This window comes from Pieris napi, chromosome 22, assembly GCF_905475465.1.
Source record: "Pieris napi chromosome 22, ilPieNapi1.2, whole genome shotgun sequence".
Classification (NCBI taxonomy): Eukaryota; Metazoa; Arthropoda; class Insecta; order Lepidoptera; family Pieridae; genus Pieris; species Pieris napi.
In genome coordinates this window covers 1823670-1844632 of record NC_062255.1, presented here as the reverse complement: position 1 = coordinate 1844632, position 20963 = coordinate 1823670, and the positions used below count along the sequence as shown (strand labels likewise).

General features: G+C 34.9%; 1 protein-coding gene across 5 annotated transcripts in view; it reads left to right on the top strand.

The window, feature by feature from the left end:
* LOC125060953 (NPC intracellular cholesterol transporter 1) overlaps window positions 1–19781 on the top strand; it is a 64101-nt gene extending 44320 nt beyond the window's left edge. For 2 of the 5 annotated variants that reach the window (XM_047666078.1, XM_047666082.1), the window contains 11 exons: window positions 1801–2001; window positions 2614–2782; window positions 4437–4665; window positions 5717–5854; window positions 6444–6656; window positions 7312–7415; window positions 8377–8547; window positions 8656–8751; window positions 9067–9261; window positions 9734–9821; window positions 14911–15091. In XM_047666078.1, coding sequence (XP_047522034.1) covers window positions 1801–2001; window positions 2614–2782; window positions 4437–4665; window positions 5717–5854; window positions 6444–6656; window positions 7312–7415; window positions 8377–8547; window positions 8656–8751; window positions 9067–9261; window positions 9734–9821; window positions 14911–15038 — 1732 coding nt within the window. In that variant the 3' untranslated portion in view covers window positions 15039–15091. Of the gene's footprint in view, window positions 1–1800; window positions 2002–2613; window positions 2783–4436; window positions 4666–5716; window positions 5855–6443; window positions 6657–7311; window positions 7416–8376; window positions 8548–8655; window positions 8752–9066; window positions 9262–9733; window positions 9822–14910; window positions 15092–16953; window positions 17328–19501 lie in introns of those variants that run through there. The other 3 variants (XM_047666081.1, XM_047666080.1, XM_047666079.1) reach the window with 3 other exon arrangements.
* Window positions 19782–20963: the final 1182 nt, after the last annotated feature.

The window sequence follows — 20963 nt, the reverse complement described above, 5'->3', positions numbered from 1 at the left end:
ATCCATTGCTATGCAGACGACAGCACCATCGACACATTATATTCCGGCCATCCGAACATGTCTCGATCTGAAGTCGATGAGAGTCGCAACATACTTGTTCTCGAAATTGAGTCGATTCTGGAGAAGGTTTCTGTGTGGGGTAGTAACAACCTTGTTAAGTTTAATCCTACAAAGACTCAGGTTTGTTCGTTTTCTGCCAAGAAAGATCCTTTTGTCGTATCTCCCCAATTTGAAGGCGCTCTCCTTAGTTCGTCACACAGCCTCAGTATCCTTGGGGTTGGCATTTCGAAAGAGGTCCAATTTCGCAGTCATCTGGAAGAAAAAGCCAAACTGGCTTCCAAAAAGCTGGGTGTTTTGGGTGGGGCTAAGCAGTGTTTCACTGAGGTGCAACGTATGCAGCTCTACAAAGCTCAAGTACGACCTCATATGGAATACTGCTCGCATCTCTGGGCCGGTGCTCCCAAATACCAGCTTCTTCCTTTTGACCAAATTCAGCGAAGGGCTTGTCGAATTGTCAATCTCCAATGTCTTACTGATCGGCTTGATTCTCTATCGCTACGCAGAGACATTGCGTCTCTTTGCGTTTTTTACAAAATTTATTACGGAGAGTGTTCTGAAGAATTGTTTGGGTTGATCCCTCCTGCCTCTTTTCAACACCGTACGAGCCGAACGACCTCTAAATTTCACCAGCATCATCTTGATGGTTGGAGGTCTTCCACGGTCCGCTTTACTAGGCATTTTCTTTTGCGAACTAGCGAACTGTGGAATCGGCTCCCGGGGGGGGTCTTCCCTCAGAGATACGACCTCCAAATTTTTAAAAAACGAGCCTACTCCTCCCTCAAAGGCCGGCAACGCACCCACTAAAATGGGTGTCTATGGGCTGCGTGGACTACCCTTTTTGGTCGTCCCGCAAGCTCGTTTGCCCCCCTATTATATAAAAAAAAAAAAAAAAAAAATGTTTTGTTCCCTTCCCTTAAAACACCAAAACCTCCATTACTTGAAATCTTGACCCTCTGTTAATCGAAATAATCACCGAGTCCCTCCAAGCCATTTTGGTACATATTTTCACTCTATAACTCGAAAAATTAAATTTGACCTCTGTATCTCGAACATAGGAACGTTTTATTTTACAACCTTTACAACTTGATCATTTTGAATTTATTATCTCTATTGTTCGAACAAAAATAAGTTACCGACTTTAAGAACTTGCCGACAATGTGAGTACACTATTGTTTCTTAGAAAACATTTTAGGAGTATACAAGAACAAATTTATGACTCATGGAAACACGTGTTTGCTTGCTTTGTGTCAGGTGTTCAATTTATAAGAATTAACCTCAAACTCTTTATGTCGAATTAAAATCCGCCTAAGTCGAAATCCTCCATAAGTTGAAAACTCTATAACTCGAATTTTTTGGCGTCTCCCTTGATGTTCGACTTATAGAGGTTCTACTGTATATAATATTTATTTAAAAATAATTATTCTGACTTATAATGGAAATGTGATTGAAGAAAATTAAAGAAGTAAAAGGGTTTACTAATTGAGTTCCTCAATGGGACACAGGGATAGACTCATTGTGTTTGTGTGTATGTGTGTGTGTTTGTGTGGGTGTGTGTTTGTATGGGTGTGTGTGTGTGTTTGTGTGGGTGGGTGTGTGTTTGTGTGGGTGGGTGTGTGTGGGTGTCTTTGATGTTTTGATCCACCAAAATACCTAAAACAATTGAACTCTGTGGATAATACAAATAGACCTATGGCAACATAAATGTTCTCTTACTTAATTAATAAAATTTTGCCTTTACAGTTTGGGTCAAGTGGGTCCCTCGATGTTCCTCACCTCAATATCGGAGTCCGTGTGCTTCTTCCTCGGAGCCCTGAGCGACATGCCGGCAGTGCGGGCCTTCGCCCTCTACGCGGGGGCAGCTTTGCTGGTCGACTTCTTGCTGCAGGTCACATGCTTCGTGGCCTTGTTGGCTATTGACACGAGACGGCAGAATGCTAATAGGTAATTGGTTGTACTTGATCACTATATGGTCTTCTCTTTTTGATTGAATGTGTAGCCCCCCCCCCCCCTCATCTTCTTCTCCTCTCTCCTCGTCAATAATTACTGTTGACGTAATCACACAAATAAGAAAATCATGAAACAAATAGTGCTTACGTTATACTTGAACCAGTGGCGTATCTTTACCATCTGGGGCCCGTGGAAAATTATTTGATGGGGCCCTATCAGTAAAAATCGTCACGTTGTACCTATATGTCCCACTAATGGCTATAGGCCTCCTCTTTAGTCCCCATGCTGGCCCAATGCATATTGGAGACTTCACATTCATCCATAGAACATAATATCTCTTGGGCAGGGGCCCTCTTGGGTCGGGGGCCCGTGGTATTTTGCCCTGCCACCCTACTGTTACGCCACTGACTTGAACGGCCCCCTATATACAGAAGAAAAAAAAATAAAAAAAACAGAAAGGAATCCAGGAATCTGATGTCGATACTAAGCAGAAAGAAATGTTCTTTTTAGATTAGATTGGCTTATAATCAAACCCTGCCCTCTGTTAAAGAATGCCAGTCAATTGGGCATTGATAGAGTTTACAGAATAGCCCTGCTAAATTCCAGGTATGACATCTTCTGTTGCCTATCGGGCACTAAGACCGAAGTGAGTGAGAACAGCGAAGGCGGCCTCTACAGCCTCTTCAGAGACGTGTACGTTCCGTTCCTCATGAAGAGGGAAGTTCGGGCCTCCGTTATGGTTATATTCTTCGCCTGGCTTTGCTCGTCGGTTGCGGTAAGTTTTTCATTCTCATACTAAATCTTAGCAAAAAAAAAGACGTATATATTTTTTAACTTTTCTCAAGTGAAGAGAAAATTCCGTTTCAGATATCAAATCATTTTAAGTTTTATACTTATATTTTTTTTTTAAATAAAAATGTTGTGTGTCATTAGTCTAAAACAACTTCTTACCTATTTATTAAAACGAAATCAGGTAGATTTTATTAAGGCTAAGTGATATTCCGTCTCTTTCTGTCATATTGCGCTTACGCTGTGTAGAAAAGAGATAGATGACTACTTAGTTAAAATAGTATACTGATTTTTTTTATGAATGACTTTAATTACAAATTAAACATATACTCGTACAGTATCAACGACATTAACATATCAATCTTCTATAATATATTTGACAGCAAAACAGTATAATAATATGCTTTTTTTATTTTGTATAAATGTTTCCCAACGTTTAAACCTTCCCTGAACTTCCACAAATATTTCTAGATCATAATGAGTCAAATCGGTTCAGCCATTCTCGAGTTTTAGCTAGACATACGAACAACGATTTATTTTTGAATATATTTATTTTATTTATTTATTATATACATGATCTTAAGTAGAAAAAGAGTTGGTATGGTAGAAACACAAACTAGACACAGTTTTTCTGTCCACCAGGACGTCGAACATATTTAAATAACTAACTTATATACTAAGGCCAGTGACATATATATATATATATCTATACTAATATTATAAAGAGGAAAGATTTGATTTTTTGTTTGTTTGAAATAAATAGGCTCCGAAACTACTGCACCGATTTCAAAAATTCTTTCACCGTTGGCAAGCTACACTATTCCCGAGTGACATAGGCTATGTTTCATTTAAAAAAAAAATAGGGATGCTTGAATAATCTAACCCAAGGTGTAAAAAATAAACAAAAAACTTCCTTCAATCGCGTGCGCTGCGAAAACCATTAATGATAGAACAAAATGATGTATTACATTTTTTTAGGACACATCACTATCTATAAAAATTGTCGCGACAGCATGTCTCTATCTTTTATAGTTACGTCACAATAAGCGTCCTTTTATTAAATTTTTTTTATTAAAATACCACCGCTAGAAAAGGCTCTTTATTCGTACCTAGGTATTGATCCTTATCAAAATAAATACCAACGTTTCACATAAGCTACAATTTAATGGCATAACCACCAAAGAAGCATGGTGGATTGGTGTTCTCCTGCCGTTACTCTTGAATAGTTTACTACTATGTAATATAATAAAAATCTTAGCCACACGCTTGGCCGAGTCTACTAGTCTTTATATATATATAATTCTTCTGTGAGTGTGTATGTCACTGAACTTCTCTCAAACCACTGGACCGATTTTGATGAAATTTTTTGTGTGTGTTCAAGGGGATCTGGGAATGGTTTAGATTCACAAATCAGCCCGGTATGTGGCGCTGCAGTCGGTACTTTCATACTTTCATCCTAATAGCTTGAAATATCATGCAGAACAACGTCTGTGGGGTCCACTAGTATACTATAAAATTATAACCATTAAATTTATACGTAAAACGTCACAAACCAATTGAAACATTGACGCTCCACAGTTAGCCGACACAAGAAACCTGTTCTTGACGAGAGAAATTATAATTAGCAATTACGGTTTTAGGTCGCACCCCATATAGACATCGGTTTAGATCAAGAGCTCTCCATGCCCCAAGACAGCTTCCAATTGAAATACTTCCAATACCTAACGAAATACCTGAACATCGGTCCACCGGTTTATTTCGTGGTCATGGAGTCCGAGGCCTTGGATTATTCGGATGTGAATGCGCAGAACATGATCTGTGGGACAAGATGGTGTCGGCCGGACAGTGTTGCCAACCAATTGTACTCGGGTGAGTTAGTGAAACAAGTGCAAATTATTATTTTATATGCTTTTTTTATAGTTAGTTTTGATTTAATTTAACATAAATTATAATTTTTCATGATGTATATAATTTTTCATGATGTACATTTAAAAATTCCTGAAAACTTGTTAGAAGAAGCCAAACCGAATATAGACTTTAGTCGTTTTTAAAAGTTAAAATTTAAAAAAAAAATCTCGAGGTAATTTATGGATAAGTATCACTTTCGTGTGTCAAAAACGCATTAAGCTTAAATCTCACTCTACAAGGCTAAACTTTAGTGAGTCTTACCGCTGAAGGAACGATTCAGAAGAGATTTAGCGTACGTACATACGTACGTATGTATTTACGTATTTAGCGACGTATGCCAAAAACGTATTGGGTTTCGACATGCGGAAGTAATAGCGCTAATTCTCGTTTCTGAATCTCACCCTTAGTTATTTTTTATTTATTAAAGTTTACCGCATCATACTACTATACTATAGTACTATACTAAATCTACGGTATATGTTACAAAATATTTGATCTAAAATGTATGACAATTAAGGTAAACATAAATTATATAATAAAAATTAAAATACCAGAAATTTTTGCTAAGCACAAAAAAATAATATCCAACACCACTTATTGTACGTTTCCTGGGTCATCGGGGTGCTTTAAATATAAGGGGATTTTATTTATACTCTAAAAACGCGTACAACAATAGAATGTGCAAAATAATGTAATGTTAATTGCTATGAAACGTATGCAATGTAACTGTTGAAGAGAGAGCCTACGTCTGCCTATACTCTCGGTGCGTAACTCTGACGATTTAGGAAATCGCTACGATTATAAAACTAAGAAAGCCTCAAGCAAAAGTACAGCCTTGGCTCGTACAGTTATGTTTATTTTATCTGGCACCATTGCTTTTGGGTAAGATTGTGAGGTAGCGCTAAATATGATGTCAAATTCTTGACATATTTTTGCCCTTTCCTGTAATTTTTTTACCTTTTTTGTGTTTTTTTTTAAAATGTTGATTAAATAAAACATACTCTTCTTTCAGCGTACCGTATATCCAACGTGACGTACATAGCCCAGCCCCCGAACTCTTGGCTGGACGATTTCTTCGATTGGGCAGCTTCGCCCAGCACTTGCTGCAAGTACTTCCCGGCCAACGAGAGTTTCTGCCCCAGTTCCTTTGGTGAGTTTTAATATTTAGAAAAGGCACTTACTACTTAGGGAGCGTTCAAGTATTACGTCACGCAATTTATGGAGATTATTGACCCCTCCCCCCCCATGTAACGCGCCGTAACGTTTTTCTATACCCAAGTATAGTAAAACGTTTTGTGACCACCTAGTGACTCTTTTTACCTAAAAGTTACCATTATGTGGTGTAAAGTAATGGAAAGTCGAAAATAATATTAACAATAACGCGTAATTCAATCCCCGCCCCGCATCGTAACGTTTTACAAAAGACCCCAAAATTCGTTACGTAATACTTGAACGCTCCCTTATTAATAAAAAATAAACAATTTCTTACATAAAACTTAAAGGTTATCAATATTTAAATTATGTATTGTTTTTTGGTTAAATGCTTTAATATTTGTATATTTAGTTAATAATAACATCTCGAATTAATAACCAGTTCTTTTTTGAAGTCGATTAAAATCGTGTCTATCTATAGATTTTATCTATCCGTAAATATCTTTTTACATGCATTTAGAATTTTTAATAATATTTTTTTTGACATTCAATAAATTTATGTTTAATTTATTCACGAATGTGTCCAGGTAATCCACCATGCAACAAATGCAATATGCCCCTGGTGGGGCCAGAGCAGCGTCCGACGCCCGGAGATTTTGAGCGTTACATCCCCTACTTCCTCCAGGACAACCCCGAAGCCACCGGCTGCGTCAAGGCAGGTCACGCTGCTTATGGACAGGCCCTCAACTACCACATGTACAACAAGACACAGGCCAGGGTTGGCGCCACTTACTTCCAGGGTGAGCCGAATCTCCTACTCATTCTCTTCTTTCATATGCATGATGTCTTTAAATAAAAGTTTTTGGGTTCCAAAATTAATTTCTATCATCGTTTTGAAAATATTTTTTTAGAAGTGTAGTATTAAAGAGGAATTTTTGTATGTTTGTAAGGAATATACTTAAAACTATCGGACTGATTTCAAAAATTATTTCATCTTTGTATTTCTATATTTTCCCGTACACACAGGCCTTATCATATTTAGAGGTGGTTAAAAAAAGTTCGTGCGTACAGAGTACACATGTCAGCAGTGAAACTTCTTTCGCAAACAAATATTTAAGTCTTGTTTATATTTATACAAATCTAAAACTTTAGATTTCCTAGACTTAGAGGGGGGGAATAGGAAGATATGTTAGGAATTTAATTGTCATTAAAATAAAAAAATATTAATTATAATTTTATTATTTTTTTATTTCTCCGATAATAAAGATAAGTTTCGATAAATAAATAAAATTCTAATATTTCATAAATTCGGTCTGTCTCTTTTCTTCGACAAAAACGCTGCACGACTTCGTGACGTTCCGTAAAAAGCTAAAGAAGTTTCAATTCAAAAATAAAGAAGCCATGTCGTATCAATATTGGTTACGAAAGTTGTTTAATTTATTTTTAAATTTCCAGGCTACCACACAGTACTGAAGACAAGTTCGGACTACTATTCAGCATTACGGGCGGCGCGAACTATCTCTGCCAACCTCACCGAGACGCTGAATAAGAACTTACAGGTATTCTTCTATTTATATATTATATATTACTATATTCAGGGACTACGGACTCTCTGTTGCTTGCCCCAGCTCGATGGCTCTAAGTCCTTTACAGTTTGCTTCTCTATTATAAACTAGCAAGCTCTAACTTTCAGTGGAGGTGTTCCCACCTGGTGGGAGGTGGGAAGAAACGACCTTCAAATTTAAAAAAGAGCATATTTCCCCGTAGTCTCGTTTGCCGTTTAAAAATATATTATCAAGAAATAATATATAAAAATTATATAAAATAAAATAAAGAACATAAATAGTTATGTCTATTTTAAAGAATTATTAATTTTAGTTATTAAATTAAAAATATCTTGAAAAAAATTGAGTTGGGTTTTCGCATTTGGGCCGTTTTTAATAAATTTAAAGCATCAAAATGAAAATTCTAAACTTTTCTGTCTATGTGTGCAACTTATACATGCAAAGTGAGCAATCGTTAGAACTTCTCTTTGAATTAAAAACTATCAAAGAGATGGATTCAATCTGAAGACCCATGTAGGGATCCAGAATCACTGAATTTATTATTATTGTTGTATACACATAATATGTATATATATTGCGTGTTATTTCCACGAGAATGTAAGTGCGTGCTCCTATTTCACCATGCCTCCTGCTGAGAGAGGACAAGTCTTTGTTTTTAATTTTGTTTTATTATTAACTATTTATTATCTAAGGAGGTGAAACATGGTGTAATGGTTGCAGCTCCTTACAAACGTTGTATAAAACAAAAAACTTGGCGATTTAAAAAAAGTGGCAGAGAGTTTATTGCCAGTTCTTCTCTTCCGTTCTACGATTTGAGAACTGGCAGTAAATGTGAAATTAGAAGCATTTTACATACATTTCTGTTTTTGACGCTCATATAATGTTTCTTTTTCTAAAATTTTTTGAAAAAAAAAAAAAAAAACAATCTTATAAGTTTTGGCTTGAACCATTTCAGGAAATGGGCAAGAACAAGACGGTGAACGTGTTCCCGTACTCCGTGTTCTACGTCTTCTACGAGCAATACCTGACGATGTGGCCCGATACGCTCAAGTCCATGGGGATCTCTGTTCTCTCCATCTTCATCGTCACCTTCGTGCTCATGGGCTTCGATCTTTTCTCTGCTCTGGTGAGTGCTATACTTAGCTTAGGATTTAATTTATTATTTATAAATCTCTGATCTGCTTTAAATTTAGGAATTTAATAAATTTGTTTTAAAATAATGAGGATATTCCAGGTGGTGGTGGTGACGATCACCATGATTGTGGTGAACCTGGGAGGACTCATGTACTGGTGGGGAATCAGCCTTAACGCTGTGTCGCTCGTCAATTTGGTGAGTTTTTTACTTTTTTATTTATTATAATTATAATATTTTTTGGGTTATGTTGTATTTTATTTTATTTTGGGAACTATAAAATTAACGTTTTTTCTGCTTTCCTGCAAAGTTAAATCTAGAAAACACACACAAATATTTTTCATGTCTTCAAAATCGTCAAAATTGTTGGGTTATTTAAATAACCCAACAATTTTGTTTATTAAAAAAAAATATTTAGGAGACAGGAAAAGGAGACTTGTATTAAAATAAGTGGCCTATGAGGGGAATCAAAGATTAAGATCTTGTCTGACGAAAAGTGATTACAATTTCCAGGTGATGGCGGTGGGCATAGCCGTGGAGTTCTGCTCCCACCTGGTGCACAGCTTCAGCGTGTCTCCGGGCGACAGTCGCGTGGCCAGGGCCTCCGCGGCCCTCACCAGGATGGGCAGCTCCGTCCTCTCGGGCATCACGCTCACCAAGTTCGGAGGCATCATCGTGCTGGGCACGGCCAAGAGTCAGATCTTCCAGGTGAGTTTGAAATGATATCGATTCTTCATTCTTCTTTTTTCATCTATTCTTGGATCTACCTCTTGGTTTTTTCTAAGTCAAGGCTTAAATGTTCTGGTCTTGGGCATTTGCCCTGACAGATCTGCCATATCTGGGTTTGAACAGACAATTTTTTTATATTTTATTTAGACAGTTTATTAGCATGATGAAATTATGTATTCTAAATTAGCACAAAAACCAAGTTAATATTTTGACTAAATTGTTTAAATTATTGACTCTTAGTATGTGTTAATAACAGTTACAACACGTAAAATAAACCAAAATTATTATAAATATATAATTTAAACTTTTTTTTTTTTTTTATATAATTTTATGGCCATAATTTAAACTGGTTCGAATCCATAAACAATAAAGAAAATAATTTTATTTAAAAAAAAATAATAATATTTTCCTTGTTCAGCAGTGTAAGTATGTAACGTACTATATTCCACAGGTGTTCTACTTCCGGATGTACCTCGGAATCGTGTTATTCGGAGCTGCCCACGGCCTCATCTTCCTGCCCGTCATGCTCAGCTATATCGGTAAGTGACCGGAGTACACTTTCACTATACACTTACTATTTACACTTGGGAATCTTAAGGAGATTGGTAACTTCGTAAACACTATCTTTTTTTCTTCGTCTATATTTAGTGGTAAATGTCATTTTAGGTTTGTTTAATTTATCATCGTGATACTCATTTTATCTATGTCTATTTTATTTGTATTATATATGTCAGAGCAATGACGTTACTGTCAGCTGCCATTGTCATTATGTCAGAAGTCATACAATCTCAAAGTTTAATCAGTTTAAAACTGTTTATTCAAATTAACTGGTAGTAGTGATTGCATAGTTATTATTTTTTAAAGTAGCTTATTATATCGAAATTATTTTGTCACTATCACTGATACTAGCAACACTTCCACACATAGTTTACATACATCTATGTAAACTATATATGATAACTCAGAATATCACTTTGAAACTGACCCATAAACTCCGAAACGTAAACGCTTTCAAGTATTACGTAACGAATTCTTTTTTCCTTTTGTAGTCACTGGGTGGTCACGAAACGTTTTACTTTTGGGTACAGAAAAAACGTTACGGCGCGTTACTCCCAATAATCTCCAAAAGTTGCATGACGTAATACTTGAACGCTCCCAAAGTCGCTAAAGCATGCTTAGTACAAAATTCTTTATAAAGATTTACCGGATTTTTTAAGGATTACCGTCGTTATAGCTAAATGTTCGCTACAACCAAGGTCGTAATAAATGAAATTCACTCGACATTAATAAGAATTGCCAACAGTTACCTATCTCTAGATCCTTCACTATATCACCACCTAGCACTAATACATTCATTATCAATTATAATTTACGACTGTTTGACCGCTATTACTGTGTTTTAGTAGCGTTTTCAATTTATTTTTGACAACTATTCAAATGAAATATGTTTAAGCAAATTGTTAATATGATGTCTACTGAAACGTGATTCTCGAGAAAAAGATAAGACATTTCGTAATTGAGTGTTTAAAGGGAAAATAAAATTCGGAGATATGTTAAAGAGGACTCGAAGGATCCACATTTTAATTATTCTTATTAGTTCGTTATACGTATACGTAAAATGAAATCATCATGTTCCGTTATATTGAGTTCGATTACTATCGAACAGCTCCTACCGCTTGACCGTATTCAACGAAAAGAGATTCGAATCGTCGACGACCAGTCACTTTCCGAGCGGCTTGATCCCTTGGCGTTGCGTAGAGATGTGGGGTCTCTCGGCATCTTCTACCATATTTACTATGGAGAGTGTTTAGAGGAGTTGTTCAGACTAATACCTGCAGCTGAGTTTCATCATCAGACGACAAGGCAGAATATGAAATACCACCCATATCGCCTCGACGTTCGTCGTTCCACAACTGAGCGTTTTCTAAGGCAGTTTTTGCCTCGCACCACCACTATGTGGAACCAGCTGCTCACTGAAGTATTTCCGAACCAATTCTTAGTCCTTCAAGAAAAGAGCGTACTTTTAAAATGCTGGCAGCGCGCTTGCGAGCCTTTTGGCAGTGTAAGTGTCCATGGGCGGCGGTATCACTTAACATCAGGTGAGCCTGCCCGTTTGCCTCCTGTAACTTAAAAAAAAACTATTAGTATATAGTATTAAAAAGCATTTAGCAAATTGCGTTAACGAAACATTACGGCACGTATTCTGGAATGACTTTAATCTAGTTGTAATAGCTGTCAAAACATTATGACGTTTGACATATTTAACAGCGCTCAAGACGAGATGTGAACTTGCGATACGAATTAGAATATGGACCTCTGTGTGTACAATCGAACTAGTATTTTTTTTACGTATAGTAAAAATAATAATCCTCAAAAGGCTAAATGTTTTGTCTTTATCTTGTGTAAAACGTTATTATTTTAAGTTCTTGTTACAAATACCTTTTCGTTATTTTTATTTGCACTGTATCCGCTTGTATATTGGACCTTGCTTTTTTTTATAAACTTTTACGCTATACTAACATTTTCGTTGCTTTCTTTATAAGTTTATTGTTAATTTTTATACCGGTAGTTGAGTGGCATTGAGTGTTATCAAATTCAGTGAAGTGTGTTGGAGACCTGAACACATATTTCTGTCTGTTTCACTGTACCTAGAATGTTTAAAAAAAAAAGGTGATTTTATTACTAAAGGGTAGGTATAAATAATAATTGGTTCTGCAATGGTGTATTTATTCTCTTATGGTCTAAGATCCCGCTATACAACGACCTTCACCGAGATGCTTATTTAATGAAACGTATTTTATATTTAATTTAATATGTCAATAAATATAATCCATATGGGTTGTCTAGCAAATTTCAGTCCAGAGTATGTTTAATTAATAATTTAAAAAAAATATTTTTTGAAACATTTCACCGGTATGATTATTAGATAAATTCTATACCAATCGAAAGTATGAAGCCCATAGAATATGCAAACTTTATGCTGCCCATTCTTTTCCGGTCACAACTATCGGGTTGGCAGGTATAAACAGGTGAATCTGTACTAGCATTTTGCAACGGTCTGTTTATTGAATGAAATTTAAATGAAATTAAAGATTATTTTATTCTGAACACGGTGGTATAGGGTTGGCTTCGAAAAATCAGTCCAGAATTGCGGTTGTCGAATTTTAAAAAGTAAAATATTGCTTCAAGTGAATGTGTGCGACTGAGAGGTCCCAACCGACCATCCCATGCGATAGAAGAGGACACAGCATAGCAGCTGTTTAAAGTCCGCCCACTTAAAGAAAGAGAGTGCGCATGCTATTTGGGCTTGGAAAAGAAAAGGATAGCGATGGACTCGTATATACTATGCATCATTTTGGAGTAGTTTATTATTTAAATAGAGAAATAGTTATTTAATTTTTTTTTATCAATTAATTATTTATGTGTATATTTTTTATGTGACACTAAAGTATATTTACATCTTTAGTAAAAAAGAAGGTTATATTGATTCATATATAATACTCGCCTGATTAAAAATATTGATTGAAAAAAAATAAAAAAATGACTACATGCAAATTATAAATCTATAAATGTAAACAGAGAAATTGAAATCAATTGAAACTATTGGAAAAAATTCAAAACCCATAAAAGTGAATTTTTTTAATCAGGGTAATCTTGCAAATTTTATTTTTATTATAAGAAGACAAAATAAAAAAACAACAATTAAAAAATTACTTCTATTTATTGTAAAAAATTAAAAATACATTTTTTTTATAAATTATTCAGAATCCGAGTCATCGGACATAAAACTACGATCTTCAACTTCTGAATCTTCTTCGTCATCACTCTCTGTTTCACTTTTTTCGACAATGTCTTCTATCTTTAAAGGTGTATGATCCCCAATGAATCCTACTGGTTTTAATATTCATCTAAGAACCATCCGCAGTTCTCAGGCTCAAGTTTCACATATATTTATAGATTTATAATTTGCATGTAGTACATTTTTTAATTTTTTTCAATCAATATTTTTAATCAGGCTAGTATTATATATGAATCAATATAACCTTCTTTTTTACTAAAGATGTAAATATACTTTAGTGTCACATAAAAAATATACACATAAATAATTAATTGATAAAAAAAAATTAAATAACTATTTCTCTATTTAAATAATAAACTACTCCAAAATGATGCATAGTATATACGAGTCCATCGCTATCCTTTTCTTTTCCAAGCCCAAATAGCATGCGCACTCTCTTTCTTTAAGTGGGCGGACTTTAAACAGCTGCTATGCTGTGTCCTCTTCTATCGCATGGGATGGTCGGTTGGGACCTCTCAGTCGCACACATTCACTTGAAGCAATATTTTACTTTTTAAAATTCGACAACCGCAATTCTGGACTGATTTTTCGAAGCCAACCCTATACCACCGTGTTCAGAATAAAATAATCTTTAATTTCATTTAAATTTCATTCAATAAACAGACCGTTGCAAAATGCTAGTACAGATTCACCTGTTTATACCTGCCAACCCGATAGTTGTGACCGGAAAAGAATGGGCAGCATAAAGTTTGCATATTCTATGGGCTTCATACTTTCGATTGGTATAGAATTTATCTAATAATCATACCGGTGAAATGTTTCAAAAAATATTTTTTTTAAATTATTAAATAAACATACTCTGGACTGAAATTTGCTAGACAACCCATATGGATTATATTTATTGACATATTAAATTAAATATAAAATACGTTTCATTAAATAAGCATCTCGGTGAAGGTCGTTGTATAGCGGGATCTTATACTATTATAATTTACAAAGATTCTTATTTTTATTGTAATACATTGTTTTTTGACGTATGGGTTGTATCAGGTGCATTAACTGCTTCTTGTTGTACAATATTTGCTTAAAACGAATTACATTAATAATACACAATTAAATTAAAAACTTCATTTCTGGCGTTCAAGTATAACGTAACGCATTTTATATGATTTTTAACTAAAGCTAAACGTTACGTGACCACCAAGTGGGCATTTTTTATCTAAAAGTCACAATTATGTGGCGGAAAGTCGCTAAAATAGTCTTGTTATTGTTTTAATCGCGTTAATATTATAAAAGGCGTAGTTCTAACCCCCTCCCGTCCCTGTAACGCATCGTTACGTTTTATAAGCCTTTCCAAATTCATTACGTAACACTTTAATGCTTTAAGCAGTGTTCGAGTATTATGTAACGAATTTGGTATTGTATAACGTTACGCTGCGTTACAGGGACGGGAGGGGGTTAGAACTACGCGTTATTGTTAATATTATTTCGACTGTCATTTTGTAAAACGTTACGATACTGGGCGGGGATTGAAAAATACATTATTGTTAATATTATTTTCGACTTACACCACATAATAGTAACTAGGTGGTCACGCAACGTTTTACTATACTTGGGTACAGTACTGTACTTGGGTACTGAAAAACGTTACGGCGCGTTACATGGGGGAGGGGGGTCAATAATCTCCAAAAATTGCGTTACTTAATACTTGAACGCTCCCTTAGTTGTAATAGGGCAAAATCGTTTAGAGAAATAACAACTCACTTCTAACCAAAATATATGTTTACAATTGTTCGTAGAAGGTAAGTCAGGCGAGTTATGTTTTGCAGGTTCGCCCGTGAATAGACAGAAGATAGCCAATCAGATGCTGCGAGGCAAGGAGCTGGGCGTGGCCGAGACCTCGCTCACTCGAGTAAGCCCTTACAGGCAATATCACTTTGACGCGCTTCCCGCTTAACGAGACTGAACGATTCCTTGTATTCGCCAACGGCTTAGGGGCATTGGGCAAACTGGGCAAAAAAAACATTTCAACTCAATTGTAAAAAAAGGGTGCGTGTACTTATGTACGCGCGTAAGAAGTTATACTTCTTTGGCATTATTAAAAATTGTTTTTGATTGCATGCAAATAATTAATTACTATTAAATAATCAATGACTGGAAAAGGAGTCATTATATTCAATAAAGTTTAGTTTACATTTGAAAAAATTTATAAAAATTTATTATTGTTCTCTTACATTAAGTGTAACATAAATTCTAATTATGTCCAATGCCGTAGCATCTTCCATGGGCAACTTCATTCTGTTAATTTTGTGTCACGGTGCGCGTGCATCGTAAAATTTCACTCTCATCAATTTTTATAACCTAAAGAAGTATAACTTCAAAAAACTTTTATTGCACGATGATTTATTCAATTGAAGTTTATTAAATTGCTTCAAACCCGTTGCCCCAATTTATAAAATTGTTAATTGCTTTAAATGTGCCTAGAAAAATAAAATAAGTCACAAAGTGATCCAGCTTTATGGCTGAATTAAATTTATTGGATGTAATTAAAAAGCCTTACTACGAAAGTAGATAATTTTAGATTTTTCCTTTATTTTTATATTGAATATTTTGGACATGTAGATTTTCTAGAAGTTTTTGGCGTTTTCCAAATTTTGAAAATTTATAAAAAAGCCCAGTTCTATTTATGGATTTTTGTTATTTAATTTAAGATCTCTATTTTGTATTTATTATTCTAAGTTGTAAATATTCATGCATGTTCATCTCACGTAATTCACAATTAATAAAAATTTATTACAAATGCTTTTTATACATGAGAGTTTGTATTTTTAAATTTCCAACAGAAACACAGGTTATACGAAATATAAGAAAAATAACCTTTTACCAATGTTCGTAATAAATTACACCCATTTTTAATTTAATCAAAGCACTTCCAAATAGCAGAATGTTTTTCACCAATTCCTAACATTTAACTAAAAGAACTGGGCTGTACACTCATGTAATATGCATCGTTCAATCTCGTTTCTAACTCGGAGGTCGGAAAACTAATAGAAATATGCAAAAATCATTTACTTCGTATATTTCCAGTCGACTTTACCGACCTCTGGACTAACTTTGTGGGTAAAATTTGGAATTTGACCACGTGTCAAGTTCGAAATGGTGAAACCATGATGTATCGGTTAATCGAAGGGTTTTCTTCCAAAGCATTTATGTGAACTCAATTCAAAGCTAATTGAGTCTTAACCGCTGGTTGGTTTATGGTTATGCATGTTTAGAAGAACAAACGTCATTCCTAGTTATTCGAATTTAATTTAATTTATTTGTTACGTCACTGGCTCGCCTCTGCACTGTACTTAAGCCTACTCGATGTACTTAGGGCGGCTGATGTGAAAAAAGCTTGCAACATTGAGCACAAGGCTTTAATTCAGCGACACGGTCGCCAATTATTTTTGTATAATTAAATAATATAATCTATTTTTTATTCGTTTGCTTCATGTGAAAATGAGAAATGTGTAAGTCGTTGTGTATCGATGTTTGTTAATCTGCGGAGAGATTGACTCTGACATTCCTAGATTTAGTGAGGGTAGTTCGTGATACCAAATACTAGAGTCAATATCTTTTATGATTTAGTATCTCCAGCGATGTAGGATTTAGCGAAAGGCCTGGATACGTTAATGGCGATATATCGAATATTATTTATTTCTCATTTTTGGAGGGTAGTCCAGGCCTTTTGTATAAATGCTGACGTCACTTGTAGTATTAGTTACGCTGTTAGGTTGCACATGTATTTTACAACTAACATGGGTAATTGGCAACTAACCCATGGTGCTGGGTCAAAATCAATTGACAATACAGATGACATATTCTTGCAGGTACGTCTATGACCTGGGAGAAAGAACATATTATTTTAATTTTTTTGGGGAGTATTTTCTTTTGTAATTTTAGGTATTATTCTTGTGATGTATTCTATGAGATTACCTACGTTCCTATGATTTCGAATAGTACTGCGAGATTTCTCGTTTATGAATTGCATAGTTTAATACATTTGCGTATTTCGTAAATCTTAGTAACGTATACGTGCAATGAGTATCATTAGTGGAATTATTTATTGGAATTCATAAACAATCTTCAATTCCTCAGAATCTCTACTTAAAATAGTACTTAATTAGAGGGAACACATCCAAAGGTTTTGGTTAAATGTAACTGACTTAATTGTAAAGTGTGAAATAAATTACGTTTATTATTATTTTTGTTTTATTTTTTGTTGAGCACCTGCATGTTTTAGCTTACGCATGGTCCGTGATTAGATTAAGCGAGGTCCAATATTAAATGATTTTGTTTATTAGGATGAGGATCTGCTCAGTGCAAGTGAAATCAGCGTAAGGATACATTTATTATGCACCTCATTTACATAATACACACAAGATTCAGAGTTGAGATGCGCAAAATACAGTCGACTCTCGATAATTTGAAACTCAAGGGACCAGAGATAAATTTCAAATTATCAAGAGTTCAAAATAACAAGTGTTTGAATAACCACGAGGGGGAGGGGCGACTGAAGGAAATAAGAATTTGATAAAAATTTGTTACTTATTATTTCTATATTCTTATTATGTATTAACAATTATTATAACAATTATTCACAAATTTTTATTTCGAAAAAAAGTCTAATCTTTTTTTGAGTGAGTGACTTATTTATGTAAACAATTGACAAGTCTGTGCATGATAAACCCCCCAAATTATAGAGAGTACGGAAGACCGGATTTCAAATTATCGCATGTTGGCGAGCAAGATAATATTTTTCAACTTCAAATTACCGAAGGGACAAATTATCATTGATTTTTTTCAAATTATCGAGAGATTCAAATTAACGAGTGTCAAATTATCGAGAGTCGACTGTACTTCATAGTATGTGTATGCGAAAATCTAGTATGTTTTCAACATACAGAAGTTAAATCTCGACTCTAAAGCGGGCCATAGACGGACCGCATGTTGCAGTCAAGAACGACTGCAATATGCGGTTTGCTCAGGAACTGCTCGAGCGGTCCGTGTATTGCGAATATGAATTTAGTATGGAAACTGCAGATCGCCGTGCGGCGACCGCATGTTGCAGTCGGTCTTGACTGCAACATGCGGCCCGTCTATGGCCCACTTTAATCTTATCCTTAAATACATATGTTGTCGTATCACTTACAGCACAGATTATATATAATAGACTATGTGATATGGGGAGAGCAGTGTTGGCATCTCTGAGGTCGTAGGTTCGATCCCCGGCTGTGCACCAATAGACTTTCTATGTGCGCATTTAACATTCGATCGAACGGTGAAGGAAAACATCGTGAGGAAACCGACATGTCTTAGACCCAAAAAGTCGACGGCGTGTGTCAAGCACTGGAGGCTGATCACCTACTTGCCTATTAGATTTTAAAATGATCATATAACTGATTTTTATGTGATATGGGGCAAAGAAGCGGTTATAGTGATAACAGCCGTTCATGGACACGGGGTTTACGACGTGTGGCCCTTAAGGATGCTAAATGGCTCTTTCTTAAAGGCCCCCTTTGGTCCTATATTGGTACCAATTAAAATTAACATCGAATTTTAAACCTGTTTTTTGAAGTCGAAAATTAGATTTAAAATATTATGTTTTTAAGCGTTGGGTAGATATTCACTTTTAAAGTTATGACCGGTAAGTCTAACATTACGATTAGTATATATAGCTCGGAAGTCTTGGGTTCGATTCTCGATAAATTTTTGTTTCTGGTTTGTATGTTCCTATTTTCAATGGTGAGGTTGGTATGCAACATACACGAGTCTTAATGCAGGGATTATTTTGAGAAATTAGAAGGACCCCTTCAAGAAAAGAGCGTACCAATTTCTAAAAGGCCGGCAAAGCACTGGCGAGCCCTCTGGCATTGAGTGTAGGCGGCGGTGTCACTGAACATTAGGTTGCCCGTTTGACCCCTGTTCTATAAAAAAACATAGCTTTCAGTCCCCTTACACCTATAATATACACGGCTAAGACTGGACCATAGATTTTGATACGCTTTATTGTTAGAGAGTATTTTTAAGATATTTATAATATAATACATGTACTATCGAAACAATTGGATGTAGGTGGGTACTTTGAGGGCTCTTTGTATGTTTAATAGGACATTAACTTGTATATCACATTGTTTTATAAATGTAAATAGAGCTTTATAGTTGATCGCTGCTTTCACATTGTTACGATAGTTACAGAACTATGTACTATCGCCCAAATTAACGCGCTTTTCGACTAGAATTTCGTAGCAAGTTTGAAATTTTTACAAAATGCATATTAATTTGTAGCAAATAGTTTGATTGGCTAAAGGTGATACCAGAGCTTTGGGCGATAGTATATGACATCGCAGCATCTCGCTAGAATTGACCCTTTTCTAGGCATAACCCGTCGCCGGGGACACTGGCGGGTTGGGCCGGGGGGGGACACCTACGGCAGTCTAGACTCCACGCCAGCTGGGCCCCACGCAACTGCGAGTGGCGATTCGCTTACACAAGAAATGTGAGCGGATAAACAAGATATAAACTGTACTTAGCTGTACAGATAACACTGAGATGTCAATTGTCAGTGTCAACAAAATATTGCGCTCGATTACTATAAGACTCAAATGATTAATAAAATAAAGGGTGCGTGTACTTATGTACGCGCGTAAGAAGTTATACTTCTTTGGCATTATTAAAAATAGTTTTTGATTGCATGCAAATAAATAATTACAATTAAATAATCAATGACTGGAAAAGGAGTCATTATAGTCAATAAAGTTCAGTTTACATTTGAAAAATTAAATTAATAAACATTTATTATTATTCTCTTACATTAAGTGTAACATAAATTCTATTATTATTCGAATGTTGTTTTTAAATTATGGTCAATGCCGTAGCATCTTCCGTGGGCAACTTCATTCTGTAAATTTTGTGTCACGGTGCGCGCGCATCTTATAATTTCACTCTCATCAATTTTTCATAACGCGCCTAAAGAAGTATAACTTCAAAAATCTGATGTTGATTTATGGGATGTTTGGTCGACTTATAAAATTCTTGAATAAGGTTCTCTTCCGATGAACTTCAAGAATTTTATTTAAGAAACTTAATTGATACAGATTTGTTAGTGAATTATATGGATTGTCTATCAAAGAACTATATAAAATATATTACAACTGTAAGTTGTCGATATTATTAAATATATAATAGATGTAAAAAGTGTTTTCTTAAGAAAACTTGCTAAGCGAAATATCAATTATCAAAAGTAGTGTCGAATGATTTTCGACCACTTATAATAAATATAAAAATTATAATCGACTATTATACGAAAATTGTGTTAACTTTGATATTATAGACTTTTATTAGGCCTAGAAACTAAATTAATTATAAAATATGAAACTTATTGAAATCTCGTGGATATTTAAATGAAATTATATGTATTTAGGTATTGCAAATCCACCACTCAATATATTGTATAAAATCTTTAAATACGAGATGAAACTAGAAGAATTCTTATATTTCACTAAAATGTATTCGTTTATTTTAATCAAATTATTTTAAATTTAACTGAACCTATTTTGAAATTTCACAATTAAAATGTTTTTACTTAAAGGTTTTTTTAATGTATTATTAGTTTATAAACTATTTTTTAAGTTCGCGTGCTCTTCTACGGGTTAATTATTGATAAATCCCATCAATCAAATTGATATTCAAATACGCTAAATCCAAAGCAAATAAGGGCATTCTGATGAACAGTGACCTAACTAAGGGTATTAAAACGAGGATTTGATGTACGCGAGTCGTACTTAGCTAATTCCTGATTATTATTACCCTTAGTACCATCGTCCTATTAACTTGCGCT